The sequence below is a fragment of the Corvus moneduloides genome, chromosome 9 (assembly GCF_009650955.1).
Source record: "Corvus moneduloides isolate bCorMon1 chromosome 9, bCorMon1.pri, whole genome shotgun sequence".
Taxonomy (NCBI): Eukaryota; Metazoa; Chordata; class Aves; order Passeriformes; family Corvidae; genus Corvus; species Corvus moneduloides.
This window is the reverse complement of record NC_045484.1, coordinates 7,633,600-7,653,600: the sequence shown is the minus strand read 5'-3', so window position 1 is coordinate 7,653,600 and position 20,001 is coordinate 7,633,600. Positions and strand designations below refer to the sequence as shown.

The 20,001-nt window shown below is 51.4% G+C and overlaps 2 protein-coding genes across 6 annotated transcripts in view; both read right to left on the bottom strand.

The window, feature by feature from the left end:
* Positions 1 to 1,176: 1,176 nt before the first annotated feature.
* On the bottom strand, positions 1,177 to 16,037 carry UHMK1 (U2AF homology motif kinase 1). Its single transcript, XM_032117578.1, has 8 exons — positions 15,711 to 16,037; positions 14,358 to 14,650; positions 11,426 to 11,617; positions 10,564 to 10,658; positions 9,566 to 9,642; positions 6,122 to 6,220; positions 5,160 to 5,248; positions 1,177 to 4,689 (listed from the first exon to the last, which is right to left on the bottom strand). Exons 1-8 carry the CDS (start codon positions 16,000 to 16,002, stop codon positions 4,543 to 4,545), a joined length of 1,284 nt encoding a protein of 427 aa, XP_031973469.1. The 5' UTR covers positions 16,003 to 16,037; the 3' UTR covers positions 1,177 to 4,542.
* Positions 16,038 to 16,452: 415 nt separating this feature from the next.
* NOS1AP (nitric oxide synthase 1 adaptor protein) overlaps positions 16,453 to 20,001 on the bottom strand; it is a 42,889-nt gene continuing 39,340 nt past the window's right edge. For all 5 annotated transcript variants that reach the window (XM_032118006.1, XM_032118007.1, XM_032118003.1 and 2 more), the window contains 2 exons: positions 18,565 to 18,832; positions 16,453 to 18,470 (listed from right to left, as the gene is read on the bottom strand). In XM_032118006.1, coding sequence (XP_031973897.1) covers positions 17,978 to 18,470; positions 18,565 to 18,832 — 761 coding nt within the window. In that variant the 3' untranslated portion in view covers positions 16,453 to 17,977. The remainder of the gene's footprint in view (positions 18,471 to 18,564; positions 18,833 to 20,001) is intronic.

Genomic DNA, 20,001 nt, shown 5'->3' with positions numbered 1-20,001 from the left:
CGGCCGCGGGACCTTGTGCAACCCGCAGCATCTCCCGGGAAGGTTCCTGCGTCACCAGGCGCTTTGCCTGTGGATATCATCATTCCGGATACCCTTACGCCAGTGCCAGCGAGGAACGCGCCCCTGTGGGCCGTGAGTAAGCGGAGCTGCCGCAGGAAGCCGCGCCCCGAGTGACCGGGAGGGGACATGGTGGGCTCTGGCCAGGCAGAGGTCACCCCGGCGCACCCACCGCGGTTTGCAGCCACACCGGCGTGTGGGGCTGGGGGAGAATGCCGGGGGACGCTGTGGACAGGTAACTGGGAGTTCAACCGGAGGAAACAGAGTAGTTATATTAGTATCTTAACAGGAGTTGTAACAGTACGGAAATTATAGGGTAAATCACAGCTACTGCTCCGTGGATGGAATGCGTGGAAACCTATTCCACGATGACTCCAGGTACACACACATCTGCTAAGGGGGATGGAATAGAGTGGGGAAGCAGAGTGGAGACACCACAGCTAGGCTCTGGGAATTCTCCCAGGGAGGGGGAACTCGATGGTGCTTTGCAGGTGATACTTGGCAGGGGTACTTTGCATATCCCCTGTAAAGCACAGGAGACAGGGGAAGATGCCTTGCTACTGAGCCAACAGCTGTGGTGAAATCCCTCTCCTTAGATGAAGTTGCTTCGTTAAAGCCTAACAGTAATATTAACAGGCCCCTCCATCCCCCAGTTCCCCACCTCCAAGCTACAATCACCCCTCCTTGGGCAGGCACTCTGTATTCTCTTTGATTGTATCTTTGAAAGTGAAGCGAGAGAATTTTACACCAATCAGTAACAAAGGCATGTATGACTAGAGTCACTCAAGCTCCACCTTAACACAAAGAAATAGTATAAAAGTAAGTTGAGAATGGGGGGAAAGCTAGGGAAGACTCCATCATAACTGCTGGAATGAGTTGAGGGGCTGGACCTGTGTTCTCCCCCATCGGGATGCCTATGGGGTAAGAATCATACTCCATGCACACTGAATGCTTTATTGGGAATTAGAAGAGGGGCAAAGGAGTTCTGACAGCCACAGATGCTGAGTATAAATACCAACACTGCCGTGGCTGGGTCACAGTCCCGTCCCCCCAGACCGAGCACTTGCTCAGCTATGTGACATCTCAGTGTCCCACAAGAAGGGCATGCTGGACAACCACTTTGTACTGAAGCATCATTTATTAATCACCTGTATCAAGCACACATCTGCTCAGCAACGGTGCATGACGGGATACAACAGTTGACATCTGAAGGGAGGCACGTGGTTACAGGATCCGGCACAGTAGGAGGAAGTGTACTGAACCCTCTGGAAAGAACCCGGGTGCAACACGGTGCTCAGGCTATGTTGTTTTGAGGCTGAAGACCAGTAAGAATAAAATTAGGAATACAGCTAAGATTGGAGCTGACTTGTGCTTTGGCCAGTGATTGAAACACCAGTGACCCTACGACTAGGGTAGAACTGTGTAGGTCAGTGCTACACTGAGGGTTGTTGGGAGGGAGCAGCACAGACCAGGAAACCCAGTGAGCATCTGAGTGGCAAGCCTCAACACTTCTGCACCTCAAGCAGGCAGTCATCTGGAGATGAGGAAAGCCAGGCCCATCCCAGACACACCACGACAGACGCCTTGGATGGAATCACCACACACACTTCAGATATAATCTACAGTTAAGGAACTCATAGGTTTTAGCAGGGCTAAAACTTACGCCGAGACACCAGGTCACTGAGACACCAGAGTGAGCTTCATCTTGACAGAAAAAGTCTTTGAAGGAAGAGGGTAAGGAACAGCAATGCAATGCTTCTAAACCTTCCTGTACCCCACAGCCTGCAGAAGGGTGGATCCAGTGACAGGACAGAGATCAACATCTTCAACTCTTGCCAGGAGGAATATAAAGAAAAGCAGCTTTGGGGTTTTCACCCAGCTCAGTGCTCAAACCTGGTCAGTGAACATCTGGAGAAAAATATCTGGTAGCAGGAGTTTGCATCTTGAGGATTTATTTAGCCCCTGTTAAAGAAGCTGAACAAAACCCCAGCCAAACTCTGGTGGAAGACCTGCCGTGCTGCAGGAACAGGCTGTAGTTCCTCTCTGAAGATCAATCCTGGCACAGCTCTATCTTTAGCTGAAAATCCAAAGTATAATTCTGACTGAAAAAGTCAGGTTTGAAAGATGACAGAGCAGCTCACAGTCCTAGACAAATGCATGTGAGAACTCAAAACACATTTAAGTTCCATACCTGCATCCCAGCATCTCCCCGTCCCAGTACTGCTGTGGGTGATAGACCTCATACCCTGCACCCAGGGGAGCTCCCTGTCGCCCCACCTGGGCTGGCACTCAGCAGGGCAGGAGCTCTGGGGTCTGCCCCTGCCAGCTCAGTGCTGCTGACATGGTGGCATTCAACATGTGCACGTCTGGACCAAAGTGCTTTGACCCCTGGCTCAACCTGCAGGGACAGCAGTAACACACAGCTGAGGAGGTCAGCCAAGACCCAACCATACTTTAAACACTGCTCTCCACATAGGAAAAACCCTCACCCAGTTAATCATTCAATTCCTCCCAGACACTAAAAGGTGCTTCACTAAAAGGACAGTTAAATTAAAAGCAATGAATCACACACCCCATCTATGCAAAGGCTGCTTGACAGCTATGTACACCAAAGTAGCATCATTCCCAGAAAAATCTGATCAGCAAATCACACCTTAAAACTCATTGTGGGATTTTATTTTTTTTTCCCCTGGCAAGCCCAGCATCTCAAAGGCAACATAAGAATTCAGAGATTGGTCCTTTCTGGGGGAGTTTGGGAAGGGCCACAGTAGACAGAACTATACACCAGCACAGAGAGGAACTCAGACTCATGAAATGCTACAGACATTGGATCTCCTGACACACCGCGCACAGGGCAAAAAATCAAGAGGAACTTTTTAAGTGCAGGATTCCAGCAAGTCCAGCATCAGCAAGATGCAAACAGTAAACTGGTAATTACAAGGTAATTCAGGTATTATTCCAGGGAAGGTCAGGGATGGTTCAGGCAGCTGTTTGCAAGTATTTCAGCTGAAGAAAAGAATTCAGGAGGGCTTTCCTCCTCACTAAAACTGGTAGCAAGACCACAAGCCAGAATGGGCTGGTGACTCTAAACAGGGCTGTTTCACACTGTGCCCATCAGGAGCAGAGTGCCCACCCTGGCAGGAGAGGCTCCACTGGGTGCACAGGTTTGGAAATCCCAGGAAATAGCCTCTGCCTACACCATGCCAGCAGCTGACTGAAGCCACGGGAGCAGAGCGTGCTCTGGAGGGGAAGTGATGCTGCTCACCACAGTGTCTTCCCCAAAGGCATGTGGCTGTTGTCCCTGACACTGTGAAAGACCTTCTCCTGGCCAGTCAAGTCTGATGACTGATTAAGCCCTTTCCATACAGGATCTCAGATTGCCTCAAGCCCTTTTTGTAACCTATGAAGGACCAAAAGTGTCAGTGCTCCTAATCTACAAGTCTTAATGGGTTAATGCAAAACCAAAACGTGCAACACAGAAAAGCCAAGCGTGGGACCTACAACGGACAAATATTTGTTCTTATAAGACTCCCAGGGGGAGTCCTGCTGTGACACAAAGAATACTGTGTGCTGTAGCACTCCTTTCCAAAAATATCACCAAGAGACACTTACATATCACAGATGATTTGGCATCAGAGCTAGGGAGCATCAGTGCCAGCACAGGGTATGTGCTAGAAAGATGAATCCACACGGCAGGGTTTTCACATCTACTCAGGCTACAAAGTGCTTACAGGTTGTGTTGGGACTGAGGCTGGCACTGCTCTGACCAGGTCTCCACCGTCAGTCCTGGCCCACCCCAGGCATACAAGCAAGCTCAGCTCCCCACAGGCAGCATCATCCACACCTCACTGCCCCAGCCCAGCATCAGACGCACGGCTCTGCTCAGGTCACGGCAACAGGGCAACCCCATAGGCTCAGCAGATCCAATCTCACTGCCTCCCTCTGCTCTACATGAGAAGCCTCAGAAGTCCTCCTGCTCTGGTTTAGAGAGGATGGTGTTTCTGCTTCTTTATTTATAACAGGTATCAACAAAAAGCAGGCAAGCCTTCCTCCTCCTCTTCCTTCTTCCCCCCTCTGGAGAGGAGTACTTGCATTATCGGAAAGCTTGACAAAGAAATCCTCTCCCTGGAGCTAAGCCCAGCGCTAAGGCCAAGACTTTGGTCTCACTTCAAATCACTGAAAAGCCCTTGCCAAGATCTCTCAGCCTCTTGGGCTGCCACTGTCACCACTCCTGCCCCCCCGAGGGGGCAGAGCCACACCCCTGTAAATGAGCAAGCACAACACACACACAAGCACACGCTGAAAGCCATCCCGGCCTCCTCGGCACATCACAAAGCAGCAGTAAAGTTTCAAAGCCCATTCAAGTCCTTTGCATCTCTCCTTCACAGGTGACTCAGAAGCAGGGCTAGGAAGCTCTTTTGCACATTCAACTGTAAAACATGTGAGGAAGAGGAGCAAGACAACTCTCCTGATTGTTGCTACTGCCTACAGCAAGTTTTGGTACAGATATCCTCTCTTATAGGCACTCAGTGGGTAAAACGTAGCCACAACAAACTTGCCATCAAAAATCTTTCCAGTCAGCATTTTTTGGGCAGCTTTGGAATCACCAGCATTTGCATATTCAACAAAGACCTGAAAGAGAGAGAGGAGAAATAGGACTTCCAGTGCACTGTGCCACTTGGCCCTTCCCACCCCTGCAATGGGGGCAACCGTTCCTAAAATAATTTTCCCCCTCCATCCTTGGTTGAGCAGAGAGCTCTGGAGCTATAAAGGAAAGAGCTGAATCTGTAAATTGGGATTTCATCTCCTGCTCCTCCATTTGGTAAGGTGGGAGAAAGTATGCTGGTGGTCTATATCCTCAGCAATTCCTTTCCTACCCATTGGCTTCTCCCCTTCATTCCTTCCATCCATACTAAAGCTGTTTGGGCACCTCCCAGGTTAGGTAACCTTATATAACCAGGAAGGAACCTGTGCTGCCCTTCAAAATAGCCATCTATTTTTAGCACTGCCATCAGCTAGGAGATTTCCAGGCACTGAGCAGCAGTCCTGTAGCACATGGAGTGTATGTGGGAACACAGAGCCTCTTCCTTCCATTCACTTACTTGGCCTTTACCAGGATTCTCCTTTGGAATAAGCAAGGAAACCACCGGTCCATATTTCTGACACTCCTCCCTTATGTCTTCTAGGATATCTGGGAAAGGAAAGAGCTGGTTGTCCTTCACTTTGCAAACCAAGGTGAGCCAAGAAACAAGTGAAGGCAAGATGAACACATCAAGAACACCCAGACAACAAATATTCCTTTCCTCTCAATTTAAAATAAACAAGCACGAGGTGACACAGCAGAAGCTGACACTGCTTAATGGCCTCGTAATGAGATGGAAGTGTCTGAACTGAGGCTCAGGAACAGAGACCTGCAGGCAGTGAAGCTCCAGCAGCAGGTTCCAGTAGCTAAAACACTGGGGATTTACAAGTGCCTGCTATAGCACTTGGAAGAAGGGAACTAAAGTAGCTGTCACAAACCCTTCTTTGTGTGAGCAGAACGCGGCCTTTAAACTCATGTCCCCAGAGCTCTCTCGCCTGTGCTGCTCACGTGGATTTGACAGCAAGCAAAAATGCAAATCCCACCAACATGCCTGCCATCTACCACACTTTAAGAACTCCAGTGAGATATTTTAGTTTTCTGCTGAGATCCTGGAATAGTTCATTAGCAAATTTTTAAGGATCGGTGCTACTGGGCTTCAGAGTCTTGTACATATCCAAAAGCTCAGGGCCACAAACACATTATGAATTCAGTGGGCATTTAACCAAAGAAGAAAATAAACTTTTTTTTTTCTTTTTAAATCTGGGATCCTTCAAGAATTCCCTACAAGCTCTGCTTTCTCTCTCAATCTCAATCTATTGTCTGTTGGTGCAGTTGACCCAAATTGTTACCAAATCTCAGCTGAGCAGCTCTTTGTTTGCTGTTCTTGTGCCTATTAATTGCTCACCTGCTTGGTCTCACATCCCCAGAGCCAAACAAAACAGAGTCTGTAAAGCAACATTGCTATATGGGAATTGCACCAACCTTCATATTCTTCTTCACACTGCAGAGAAGCATCACTTAGAACATTTAGCAGCCTCAGCACAGGTGTGGGGAGCATCACCAAATCTTCAATATGGGGAGCTGTTTGACACCCACAGAATTAAAGAAACGAAGTCAATGTCAAAGGAGCAAGCAAACAGCAAGTTGACTCAATATGCATTATTATACTCAAGCACCTGCTGCTCTTTGCAGTACAGTTTTGCTTCTCTCCACTATTAACTGCATTTAGTCTGAATTCTCCATTTCCATCTTATCTTTACCTGTGCACTGACTCTTCCAAAGGGTTCAGTGCACTGCAATTATTCTGAGGCCAGCATCTGAAATTGCTTTTTAAATTAAGGCTAGAATTGTGTCTACTTAGCCCAGTCTCAGAAACTGATGTGAGCTCAAGAACTATGCTAGTTGAACAAACTACCGCATATATATGGAGATGTGAGAAGATGAAAGAAATACTCTGCAACTTGCCTTTCCTGTCCCTGCTCCCAGACAAGCTGAAAACAGGCTGGCCATCTTCTCTAATTCCAATTCTTCAGCTGTACTAAGGCAAAGGCCTCAGATCTCCTTAGAATATCTCTTAGTTCTTCCCTGAACACCATATAAACCCTCCTCCCCCCAAAATCCAACTGCAATCTACTGTTTTGAAGACCACCACACTTAAGCTACTTAAACAATGCAGTGCTGTAGAATCAGGCATGCCCACAAGGTGGGTGAGCAGTGATCCTGTGAAGGACTTCACAGGAGCAGAAATAAAACCCTTTGGGTGCTGGGCACAGGGCACTTGGCTCCAGAAAATAAGCAGCTCCAGGATGGCCCAGAACAGGGTAGCATAGATGCTACTGTGGGAGAGGGAAACAGTCAAGGAGGAAAGGCTAATGACAAACTATGAGAGTCACATCCTGAGGATAACCAGTCCTCTCAAAACTCAAAGCCACAGGGACAGTGCCACTTCTCCAGGAAAAAGGCTTGATTTCATGTTCCTGTACACTAGTGACAGGCCATTAATGAATTTAAGAACTAGGCACCCAACTTGCAGTACTTGGAGAGTGTTAATGTGCTTATTTGTTTTGGCAGCTACAGCAGCTGAACACAATAGCAGGACCTCACAGCTCTGCCACTTGACAGAGGGGAGAGAAAAGGGAAATGGCTTCATTTCTCCAGTCTGAGCCTTCTGACCATGTGTGCAAAGTGAACTATTGTTTCCTAGGAAATACATTTCCAAGCTAAGCACATAATGCTTGTGAGGGAGCTGACATCTCCACCAGGCACAGTCAGAAGAAGTGGATCTCACTGCAAGAAGAGATGCAAGGCAAGCACAGATGCTGTAAATCTCCTCCTGTCAAGGAAGAGCCCTTATGAAAAGCTCAGAGTATGAAAGGCCTTATCAGTACAGATGATGCCCCAACAGCTCTCAGGGGCAGCCCTTTGAAGAAAGGTGCTGCCTTCAGACAACCAGCCATGTTCCAGCTCCGAGCAAACCTCTAAGACTATTCTTCCACAGGAGTATTTGCAACCAAGACACATCAGATGAATGAAGACTGAAGGAACATTTAAATGTCATCATGGTGTTTATATGCTGCCCCTTTTATTCACAGAATCATAGAATCGTTTAGGTTGGAAAAGACCTTTTAAATCATGAACTCCAAGCGCACCACTAACAATGTCCCCAGGAGCCACATCCACACATCTTTTAATGGGCATAGTGACTCCACCACTTCCCCGGGCAGCCTGTTCCAATGTTTGACAACCCTTTTGCTGAAGAAATTTTTCCTTATAACTGATCTAAACCTCCTCTGGTGCAACCTGAGGCTGTTTCCTCTTGTCCTGTCACTTGCTACCTGGGAGAAAAGACACTAAAGTAAACCTGTCCTTCATTTCATATGTCTTTTTTTCAGAGAGGGAGACAAACCAACCTCTAGAACTCAGAGACACCTAGTCTTCTTGTACCCAAGTGACAAATATATTTCTTGCAATACCCCTCTGCCCTAGGAGGTACCTTCTGCCCAGCTCCTATGCTCCTCTTCAAATGCCAGGTGACACCAACCACACTGACAACACGGGAAAGAACTTGATGAACTGGAAAGTCAAGACTTGGCTGTATTTGACAAGGAAAGCCATTCTCAGTTGTCTTTGCTCTAAACAGAAAAGCCGTGTCCAAGTGAAAGGCAATGACAGATCATTTTCTGACTTGCTGGGAAAGGAGCAGTAAATGCTTCTTTGTGCAGACAAGCGTATGTGCAAGTTTGGCAAAGAAAAGAAGCAGCAAAGAGAACTAAGAAAAATGGAAGCTGTTATATAAGCTCCTAGCACTAACCACAGAAGCACCTTCCTCAGTACAATTAGAGGTCTGTGTGTTTAAAACCAGGCCAGAAAGCACTGCCAATATACAGTTCCGTCTGCTCTAAAGCAGTACTGGCTGCAAGGTTCAGCCATGGAAGGCAGCTTTGATTATAACAGTCCCAGTTTCTCACACATAAGTGAAGTTTGAAAACAGGAATGAGTTTGTTACCTTTGCCTAACATACAGAAATATCAGTATCTACAAGAAGCAATACTTAATACCCTTCTCTGCAAGGTACACCAAGGAGCTTAAGAAAAGCAGGGCTAAGATTCAAGGCAGAATACTAGCCCAGCCGAAGCATTAACTTATTCTGCAGAAAAGCTGGATGCACAGCTCATCACTGGTGTTCTTGAAAGCAGACAAGCTCTGGAGAATGCTTGCATTTTGCATTTGGAACAGAAAACAGGGAGGGACACAAGGCTAAACAGGGAAGTCTCAGCCCACCTTTTCCTGACTGCTTGCAATCCACACAGGGAGGTCTTGAGGAAACATCACTATTTTATTAAATCAAGGGACAGCACCAGATGAAAGTGACACTGACATCTGTCCATGACCTGCCACACAGGTCACTGCAGACCAATCACTGCAGAAACAGGCTCACACCACACAAACACACTGCACCTATCTGACCTGTGCAAAGGCAGCAGGAGATGCCACCACCAGCCACTGCCCAAGGTGCTCATATTCCTGGTGATTTCTGAACTGGGAAACACTTGGCATAAGAAAACCCATCCACTCACCATATATAGTACTGCACTCTTCAAAAGCACCTCAACAGTCAGAATGTTAGGTAAATATCCTGGTTATTTCTGTGCCCTCAGATGAATGCTGCTGCCAATACACTCTTGGGGACAGAATTTCATCAGAGTCCAGCTAAGAAAAAGCAACAGCCTGTGGGGCTGGATGGCCAGGCAGCACTGAGAGCACAGGCATCACTCTGACCTCCCTCCTGTGCTGCCATGGAGAGTTGGCAAGTGCCACAGAGGAGCAGCAATGAGAACAGACCCAGAAACAACAGTTAATTGCCCTCTGTGCTGCTTCCAGCACATGCTGAGAGAGCCCTGAGCAGGGGCCACAGGCACAGCTTACCAAAGGGAATGCTGAAGAACGGGCTGCATAAAGCCTTCTCAGCAGAGGCTCGTTTTCCTTGGTCACAATGAAGCATGCTGCAAGAGAAGACACCTTTATGTTCATGCATGTGACATTCCTGCACTGACAAATTCCACTCAGGCTGGAAGCCAGCATGGAGGAACACCCTGTCTTTGGGGTGGTTATGGTACAAGGAGAAGAGCAGAAAGCATATCTTGCAATTTGCAGCTGTAGCACACCAGGATCCCCTGAAAGCATTTTGGGTAGATGGTAGAGCAGGCTCTCCTTCTCAATGTCTCTCAGCACCAAGTAATGGGAATTGCTCACCTACAAGTCTACAAGAACACAGCATGCTCCAGCTCCTCAGGCTATTCATCCCACATCTCAGGCACACATGCAGTCTCATGAGAGTGATCACACTCCAAGGTGCTCCCACATCTTTTCACACATGGGATTCAAAGCAGCTAATAACCCAGAGCCTGCCTGAGAATATCCCTACCTTGGCTTTACCAGAGGCTCCCAATACTATTTCTGCCAAGTTGTGTCCTCATTCCCTCTGTAGCCTCAGAGCACGGTCACAGGACAGTGAAAACAATCCCCTTGGCAGACTCCTCAGAAGAGTTGCCCTTCAATCTTGACAGCAGTGGAGAGCAGCACTTTCTGCCCCCTCCCTAATTTTTATGATAACAATCCCCAAAAGCAGCAAAGTCTCCAGTTTTCTCCAAATACAATCTCTTGGCTGAAAGTGCAAAGCACTGAAACAGCAAATGATCAACGTCATGACTGATATTCTCTATGTGCTTACTCCAAATTGTGCCAAAATCAGAGGAACTGAGACATCTCTGCTAATGCTTGCACTTGTTACCAGCACAGTGGGAGATTTGGAAAAAAAAAAAAAGAAAAAGAAAGTGTGAGGTGTGGGCTCTAAGTTGCTGAGAGCAAGGCTTGACTTTACAGAGCACATCTTTAAGCAATAGTTATCAAATATGCTACGGTACCTTTTGATAAGGTCTCTGAGGTGATAAGCTGGAATGGCTGAATTAACCACCCCCTCACTGGCAAATATGCGATCAACAATGGCAGAACTGTTTGTCTGGAAAGAAAAAGAAACAGCCATTAGGGAGGTAAAAAACCAGACTGTGCAAAGCTTGCAATACCCCACCATTTTCCAGACTGGATGCAGAAGGCTGTGGTGCTCTGGGGTTTTGTGAGAGATCCCCAATGCCAAGCCTCACATGTCAAACTAGCAGGCTCACATTAAATGAAATATTTCCCATTTGCCTGTGCAAAAGCTGGAAATTTCCACATGCAGGAAAATTTTCTGTTACTGTGGAGATTGTGATGCTGAAAGGACACTCTTTCTGGGAAGGGAAACACAAAAAGTTATTTCACATGGAACAGAGGACAGTCAGGCTCACAATACAGAGCTTTCCTCTTGTTTTCTCAGGATACACACTTACAAGAAGATCTCCAAATTACAGATAACATTAAACTAAACCCAGCAAATAATTTCTCTGTCATTGTGCTGCTGGACTAGCTGACAGACATCATCCACTGATTTTCTTCCTGTGCCACACCTACAGCCAGCACAGCTTGCCTACCAAATCCAGGCAAGACACAGGCTCTAAACAGAGACTCCTGGAACACTCCTATTTCAGTAACCTGAACACAGGCGGCATTCAGACATGCCAGTCCCACAGGGCAGGTGGGTCTTTAAGACTCTGGAACCTTAATTCTCAAGGCAATAGGATTAGATAAACATCCTGGAAACACTACCTAGTTGCCAGGTGCTACCTCACAAATCCAGATTATGAACAAGAAGCAGGAGGATTGATTTGGTGCAAGCAAGAACTGTCTCACCTTCCATTCCTGAGATTGGACTGTATGTTTCAGTTTCATTCCTGAGAACATTTCCAGTAAAACGATTCCCAGACTCCACAGATCCACAGCAGAGGTACATTCCGTCTCACTCTGGAGCCCTGCCTGCGCCAGGCAGTTCTGCAGTTCTGCCTCTGGAGCCCGATACCCGTCTGTTTGAATATATTTCACATCCTACAGGAGACCAAACACACAGAAAAAGTTGATTGTCCACACTCAGGTCCTCCACTCTACCCTTAAATCAGTTCTGACGTCCTTCCAAATGGGTCCCCAAAATACTATTGCTAAATTGACAGAAAGCATTGTACAGCCAGTTGTGCGAGGCAGGCAGTTCAACTCCCTATACTGCTGTGCTGAGGAACAAACAGGACTGTCTGGAAGAAAAACATCTCCCAGCAAAACAGCACTAACATCTGACCTCTGAAAGACAGCACTGCTGGGAGGAAGGGGCTGGATGTCCCTGTGGACTGGCCCTTTAACCTCTCCTATATGCAGAAGATACTAGAAATTTTGGGATAAGGGTTGAACACCCACAATATGCTCCCACGTCGGTTGCCTGAGAGCACAAACAGCTCTGTCTGAGCACTGAGGATCAGGAGCTGCTGCCATTATTTAAGTGCTGATGTTCTCTGGAACAAAATGTTAAAAGAATGAAGCAGGCAGCTAAAATGCTCAGACAAGGAAATCATCAAAGGCACTTCCCATGCACCTCTTCCATCTCCCCTTGAAGCCTCAAGTGCTGCAGCAATCAATACCTGCCCAGCTGCTGTGGTTGGCACAGTGAGAGAACATGCCCACATGCTGCCTGGTCCTAAGAAAATAGGGAATTACAGAATCACACAAGTACTGTCTGGAGGGGCTGCTCTGAAGGCTCCAGTCCAGCCTGCTGCTCCCAGGCAGTACCTGGTCAGTCAGCTGTGGCTTTGTCCAGCCAAGTCTTCTAAGTGTCCACAGACAAATTGCACGCTATGTCTTTTTAACATGTGCAGGCTCATTTTAGACACACTGATGCAACTCAAGGAATGACAGAAGAATATGCAAGCCTACTTCCTCCTGGGTAAGGCACAGGATTAGGAATTCTTACCACAAGAATATATCCAGACCAAGATTACGTGGTTCTCTCACTGAAAATAAAGTTTACAGAAGACATCTTCCGGCAACAGCGCTCAAAAGTGGTTTATGAACTTAAAAATGATACACAAACTGCTCATCCGTGTCCCTCCTCCTATCAGCAGGGAGCAGAACCTCCAGCATGGCAATAGCAGTAACTTGGCAGCCCCCCAAACAACATTTAGAGATAGAGAAAACACTGTGGTGAATGGCACCAGCAAAAAGAGCAAGATGGAATTTCACTCCTACCACCTAAAGCATTTTCAGAGCTGTAAGTGGCTGAGACCTTGCTCTGTGTATAACCATTCCCTGTTAAACAGTAATGGCAGGAAAAATTGTGTAAGGATAAGCTTGGCAGGGCTGCCATAAATAAAAGTAGCATGGTCTTTGACTCAGACAAGGAAATGATGGATGTAGGCTGCAGCCCAAGGCAGGGGTGGGGATGGGACACCTGTACCTGGTGCATATTCAAAGCAAGGTCAGAAGGTTCACCCACATAACCAGTGTGTTTCTGAGAAAGGGCAAAGGAAACTCAGCCCAAAGAAAGCAGATTGGAAGAAACCATGGAAACAAACAAAACCCAATCAACTATTATGAGGCAACTCACACAGCAAGCAGCAAAACACAGACCTGAATTAAATAAAAATATCTGCATTAGACACAGGACACCAGGAGTGTGTATTTTGCTGATAGACAGCAACAGATTACCACCAGAAACTCAGCCAAGAATGTGGGAGAACTGAAGACAACATGGAGGAGTTAAGAAGTCCAAACATGAAAAACAACTCCTGTACCCAAGAATTCAGAGATAGGTCACCCACACAACCCTCTGATATTCACAATCAGTGGGCTGTACTGTCAATACCAGGTAAACCAGTAAAAAAGTATATAAATTTAAAACTGCTAAGCAAGTAAAGTGCGTGGAATAGGGACAAACCACGACAATGTAGGAAGACACAGAAAAAATTACCATTCATCACCCAGTGATTAAAGGCAAGTGTGCTACAAGGTTACCTGATGGAAAAGCTTTATTGAGACTCCTCACAGGCCACTACTGAGAGAGGGAGGGATGAATGGAAGCTCTATCAAGCCAACAGCACAACCTCCTGAGGCTCTCTGCTTCCATCAGAAGCCATGGAAGAGAATAAAATGGGCAAGGACCAACGAACAACTCAGTATCACCGAAACAAAAGTGACAGCAAGAAGATGCAGCAAGAGCCCAGCAACGGGAAAAGCAGAGCAGAACAGGCAGAGACTGTCTGTGTCAGTAAAGAACAGACGCTGCCCACCCAGGACCAGACTAAGGGCTTTTGATACACGTGGGAAGGAAACATCCAGACTTCCTGAGGAAGGAAGGCTGCTGAAGATAGGGTGAAAGTAAAGACAAGCACAAGGACACTGCCAGAGATAACACACTTGACTGGGGAGGCTGATGGCAAAGCTTGCATTACTACTACACATGATAAGGGACGATAAAAGGGAATTCTACATTTCTGGGTGCTCCTACTCATTTGACCACATAAAAACTAGCAAACTTCCCAGGAAGCTGAGACACCACTTTCCTCAGTGCATCATTAACATTGGAATTTATAGCAGAAAGGCTAAGGCATCAACAGAAACCAGAGACATGCAAGGAGAATGGGAACATGAGCTCTGTTTCTGGGGCCAGACAACATTTTTAGCTTTTCCCAGTAAACCCTCAGCACTAGCTCAGCTCCTACTCTGATTAGGTCACGTCAAAAACATCAAAGAGCCACACAACTCAACACAGAGCCATCTGCCTCAAGAGCAGCGCATTCCAAACCTGATTCCCCTCTTTGAAGCTAAGTCCAAAGTCAATGAGCTTAAAGCACTCCTCCTCTGCGCTCCACAGGATGTTTCGTGGCTTGAGGTCCGCGTGCACGTAGCCTTTGTGGTGCAGGAAAGCCAGGGCTTCCAGAACATCTCGGGCGCAGTGCTGGATCATCCACATGGAGCAGCCCTGGTTGCTGGAGTGCAGCAGCAGCTCGGACACGCTGATGTCCAGCAGCTCCAGCAGCAGGCAGCGGGACGGGCCATTGGCAGAGTAGTGGTTGGTGAACACGCCATACAGTGTCACTACGAGACACGGGGACAGGCATCGGTAACAAGCACACAGCCAGCACCTTCCACCGCCCCAGACCACAAAAGCTGCGGAAAGCAGCTCAGATGTTTTGTAGCGGATGATGTTCAGAGAGACAGAGAACCAGAGAGGAAGAAGCAAGGGAAAACCAGCCATGCCACCCCTGTGGGCTTCAGAGGACAGGCTGGTCTCACAACAGCCCCCAGGCTCTGCTGAAGTGACAGGGCCAAGTGCTCCTGCTCAGAAGGACAATCTCTGGGACGTGGATAAGCACATCCCAGTGGGCAAACTGGACACAGTGCCGCTCTTTAGAGACATGTCAATCTCATCCTGTGACAAACTTTGCAGAGCGGGAACCCGACTGCTGTCTGGGTGCCCAGGCACACTGTGGCATTAAAAAGCATTTCACACCGACAAAAAATATCAGTAGCGAGTGAACTTTGGCACTTCCAGCAACCGCCTCTGACACACAGGCTTCCTCCCTTCCCAAGCTCATTCCCACCCATGAAGGCAACCCAAGAGGTGCAGCCCAGAAGGAACACACTGTCCCACTGCTATCCCAGTCCTTGCTGGGGTTCTGGCACCCTGCCCAAAGGAGGACTCAAGGGTGCCCGGCCTGCAGTGACTCGCTCTCCCCATCTCTCCTGCCCACCCTGGGGATGTCGCCTGCAGATCCCTCACCCAGGGAAGCGGTGGGGCACTCAGGAGCCTGCCGCAAGGGGATACCAGGGAGCACCCACTGCAGGGAGGCTGCTTTGGGGTGTCCAGGGTAGGGCCCTCAAACCTGCCCACCCAGGGGTGCCAATCCGAGGGGCACGTTGGCCTGGGGATGGGTTTGGGAGCGAGGCTGCCTGTATTCCCAAAGGAGTTGGGAGTTCCCCTCCCTGGCTGGGAGGGTGGTTTGGAGACACCAGTTTGGCCAGGGGGAGACTACTCTGGGGGGAGCTCTAGGGTGCCTACGAGGGTCCCCGAGAAGGGGTGTTTAGGGGTCGGGGGAAGCACGGGGTGCCCGGGCTGCAGGGTGGGCTGCAGGGTGGGGTGCGGGGGTGCAGTTACCGATGTTGCGGTGCCCGCGGAGCTGCTCGAGCGCGGCGCGCTCCTTGCGGAACCCGTACTCGGCGCAGTCGGCGGCGGGCGGGCGGGCGCCGGGGCGGCGGGCGGGGCCGGGCCGCGGCCCCGGGGGCGGCACGAACTCCTTGACGGCGCCGGGGGGGGCCCGGGGGTCCCCGCAGCAGCGCACCCGGTACACCGAGGCCGAGGAGCCGCTGCCCAGCGGCGCCTGCACCTCCCACAGCCGGCCCAGCGCCTCCAGCAGCGGCGGCGCCGCGCCCCACGCGCACCCCGACATGGCGCCGTCCCCCCTCACATCGCCGTACCGCCGCTGCCCCGCCGCTGCCCCGCGGTGCGCCCCGGCCCCGGCCGCCGCCGCGCTCCGGCCGCCATGACACCGGAAACGGGGCGGTGCCGCCGGCGGCTCCGCCCGCGGAGGGGAGAGGCGGAGCGGGGCCCGGCCCCTCGGCCCGGGAGCGAGCGGGGCCCCTCGGTACCCCGGGGTCCGGCGCCCTCTGCCCGGTACAGGCGGGCTCCAGCACCTTCAGCACTCCCGGGGGTCGCACGCCCTCAGCCCAGACACCAGCCAGGGCTCCCGTCCCCTCAGTGCCAAGCGCAGCAGGGCAGCCACGTCCCCCACCCCCACCTGGACAGCACCAAACGCCCCCTCCGCCTCCTGGCTCCCCACCAGGATGGTGCAAGAGTGGTGCAGGGTGTCCTCTCCCATCAAGGCACTGCCACACATCAGTGGGTAAAAAAGAAAAAAAAATTTATTGTGCAATCTGCATCTCTTGTCCCAAACCGCACACACACCCCGACACCATAAATAAAGGGACTGGACCGGCCGTGAGTGAGGACCCTCCCTTAAGGGGAAGGTTCCCTTGGGATCACAGCGATGGAAGATGCTGGTTCTTCAGAGAGGGGCTACAAGCCCTGGTTTCCATCAACACCTACAGTGCAGTGTAGACCTGGGCAGCAGACACACACACACACACACACACACCGGTGTCTGGGGTTGGGGTTGGCCATGCACAGCGTGATCACATTGCCGCTGTGCGTGTTACACCTCAGCTTCCTTCCTTCAGTGGGACAGCATGGCTTTGGGTGGTGGAAGACATTTCTTCAGCCGAGCCACCTGCGTGGCCCAGAAGAAGCTGTGAGCAGGCCCACCCATGAGCTCCTGGGTTCCTCCAACCCAAATCGGGGCTTTGGAGCTTTCCTTCTCAAAACTATCTTTGTGGTGAGGGTGTACATAAAAGCTCTAAGAAAAAAGATCCATCTCACAGCTGCTTCCTTGCATCGGCACAGGTGCCCCCAGGCTGGCTAAGCCCTCCTGTAATACATGGGGAAACACTCATACAGCAGTATCAGAGAACCATGTGGCTTCCTGCGTCCCAGTCTCGCAAAGAGATCACTGCCCCAGAAAATAAAGGGGAGCAGTGACACTGGCCCACATGGAGAGAGCTGCATGTCCAGACAGTTTGGTCTTGTCTGTGGTGGCTGGGATGAGACCAGGAAACAAACGGCAGCTGGAAGGGCTCAGCTCCTCGCCAGAGCCCAGTGGCCAGCAGCTGTGCAGTCCCAGGTGTCCAGCCCTGCGCCCTGACAGAGCCCAGGTCTCCTGCATCTGGGGCTCCACTGCAAAGAGATGGCACTGGGCAGAATAACGCCACGAGGTCAGCACCTGGAGAAGGTCTTGGGCTCATCTGCTGTCCCGGCTCCCTGGCACCTTCCTGGCACGAGGCATTAGGACTGGGTGAGCCTGATGGTGCCCCAGGAAGGGGTATCTTGGCAAGCACACGGCATAAGCTGTGAAATCCTCCATTCCAAGGCATCCAGTGCAGACACAGGGAACAGCGTGTGGTGCTTGTGGGACACTCACTGGCCACTCACTCCAGCAGAGCTAATGGGGTTAGGGGCAGGCTGGCACTTCTACCCCCACACACCCCCTTTGGTCCCCAGCTCAGCAAGGCCCCTGGCTGCAGACAGGGTGGCAGTGGCACCGTGGCAGGACAGGAACTTGGCCCTGACCAGGGTGAGTAGTCTCAGGATGGGGCTGCAGAAGCCATGGCAGGACAGGCTGTGCCCCTCCTGGGAATTTGGGGAGAAGCAGGTTGTCATGGCTCCCCAGAGCCCACACTGGGCAGCAATGGCTCCTTCCACCCCGAGGCTTCCTCCTCTCCAAAATAATCACCCCAAAAAAGGCAAGTGGCAGCGAGAGACATGTTTGGGAGAGCCAGCCCCCACAGTGCCCCTGTCACAGCTGCCCACTGCTACTCAAAGGACAGTAGGTCAGGATGGGTCCCCTCCACCTCCCAGCCAGAGGTATGTGGCTCCAGCCGCCCTGTGCTCCCTGGTGGCTCATGCTCCAGCCCCGGTCTCCGGGAGGGCTTTTCTGTGGTGGGTGACATCTCGGTGGCCCTCTCACCCACTTGCCACTGGCTCTCCCAGCTGCCCTTATGGATGAGGTCAGGCACAGGTAAGGCACTGGTAGGCTGGTCCCCACTGGGCTCTAGGGTGGCTGTCATGCTGGGGACCCCAGGGCATTCTGGAGGAGATGGGTCCCCCATTCCCAGCTGCTCCTCTGTGAGGTCAGGGTGGGCTGTGGGTGGTTCGGGAGGCTCCTCTGTGCCGCTCCTCGTGCTGGTCCCCTCTGGCTGCGGAGCGATGAGCATGTCCTGGGGGGTCTTCAGGGCGCGCGGCGTCCGCTTCTTGGTGATGGGAGGCGGGGGTTCCAGCCGGGGAAAGGCATCCAGCCCCACAGCCCTGCAAGCACAGAGGGACAGTTGCATACAGCCCTGTGCTGGGTCCCTCCAGCCTGTCCCAAGGGCCCCGGGGTGCACACTGCGGGGACACTCACCCCTCCTCAGCAGCCAGCTGTCCTGTGCCCAGCACAGCACCTGCGCTGGCATTCACTTCCATGGCTCCCACGCCGGGCAGGCCGGCCGGCTCCTTGCGGCGCAGGAGGTCGTTCACCTTTGCACCCATGGCCTTGCCCAGGCTGCGGAGGTGCTGGCTGCCAGTGGGCCGGCTGGGCTGGGGCAGGGTGCCCACCGTGGCAGGGATGTGCTGTGCCTGTGGCGTGGGTGCCGTGCTGGCGCTGGCGTTCTCAAACATGCTCTGGTCCACTGGAGGGGGAAAGGCAACAGACAGGATGTAAGCCAGGCTGGAGGGGGGACCCCAGCACGGCCAGCCCACCAGCAGAGTGGGAACACAATCTTGGGAACTGGGAGGATGTTCCTACAGCCCCACAGAGGCTGTGGGCAGCCAGGCCATGCCAGGGCTGCAGTGCATGCATGGGGGACCAGCACAGGGCAAGACAGGGTAGCAGTGAGCCCAGGGCTCCACGCTGGCACTGCCAACACACCAAGAGCTTTTCTTACCTGACACCAAACGACTTGGGAAGCAGGTTGTGGAAAGGGAGAGCGAGAGTGAGAGCGAGAGCGAGAGAGAGAGAGAGAGTGTGTGCAAGCGAGCATTTACCAGGGGAATGGCAAGGGAAGAGGCCTGTCCCTTCCACATTGCCAGGTGAGCTGTGCTGCCAAGCCCCTGCTCAGACCTGTCACGCTGCCTGAAGAGATGGGACTCACATGGGGGTCCCTTGTCAGCCACACCCTGGTAAAGCCACAGGTCCTTCTCTGGGGGCACCCATAGTCTGGGCTCTGCACTGCCCACCCCACCATGACTCCCTCAGCCCAGCCCAGGCTGTGTCTGTGTAGTGGGTGGCAGCGGGTGCTTGCTGGGGAAAGGGCTCTGCAGTCACACCCCATCTCTGAGCTACACTGAGATGGGGTGTCTTCCCAGCAAGAGCCCTCCAAGCTGTGGGGGCTGCCCCCAGGAGTGCCAGCTCAAACCCCCTGTGGCTGCCTCCATGCCAGTGTGGGTCTGTGTGATGGCTCCAGCCAGTTCCTGGATGAGCCTGGTGCTGTTCTGGGGCCTCGCTGCCCATCAGCATCCTCTGCCCAACTCTACCTCTGCATCCCAGGGGCACATACTGAGACAGAGACAACCACTTCCACATCCCATGGGACAGAGAGAAAGGGTTCCCAGCACTGCTTCCAACCTCATGGTGGGCTGGACTCTTACAGGGACCCCCTCTCCTCTGTGTTCTGTGGTCCCACAGTCCTGCTCAACAGCAACCTGCAGCATCTACCAGCCCTGGGGTTCATCCTACAGCTACTTCATCTGCACCAAGAGAGCCACCCAGCAGTGCCCGGGCAGCCTCTCCTCCAGCCTGGACATCACCTCTCGGGAGTGTCAGCAGCCTGACAACCTCTTGGAGAGCTCTCTTCTGGCT

Coding starts and splice junctions, on each gene's coding strand:
- UHMK1 (XM_032117578.1), bottom strand. CDS start 16,002: ATGTCGGGGTGCGCGTGGGGCGCGGCGCCGCCGCTGCTGGAGGCGCTG. Junction 11,618..14,357: donor GCTTCAAAGAGGGGAATCAG/GTTTGGAATGCG, acceptor GGTCTCCTGTAG/GATGTGAAATATATTCAAAC. Junction 9,643..10,563: donor CTCAGAGACCTTATCAAAAG/GTACCGTAGCAT, acceptor CTTCTCTTGCAG/CATGCTTCATTGTGACCAAG.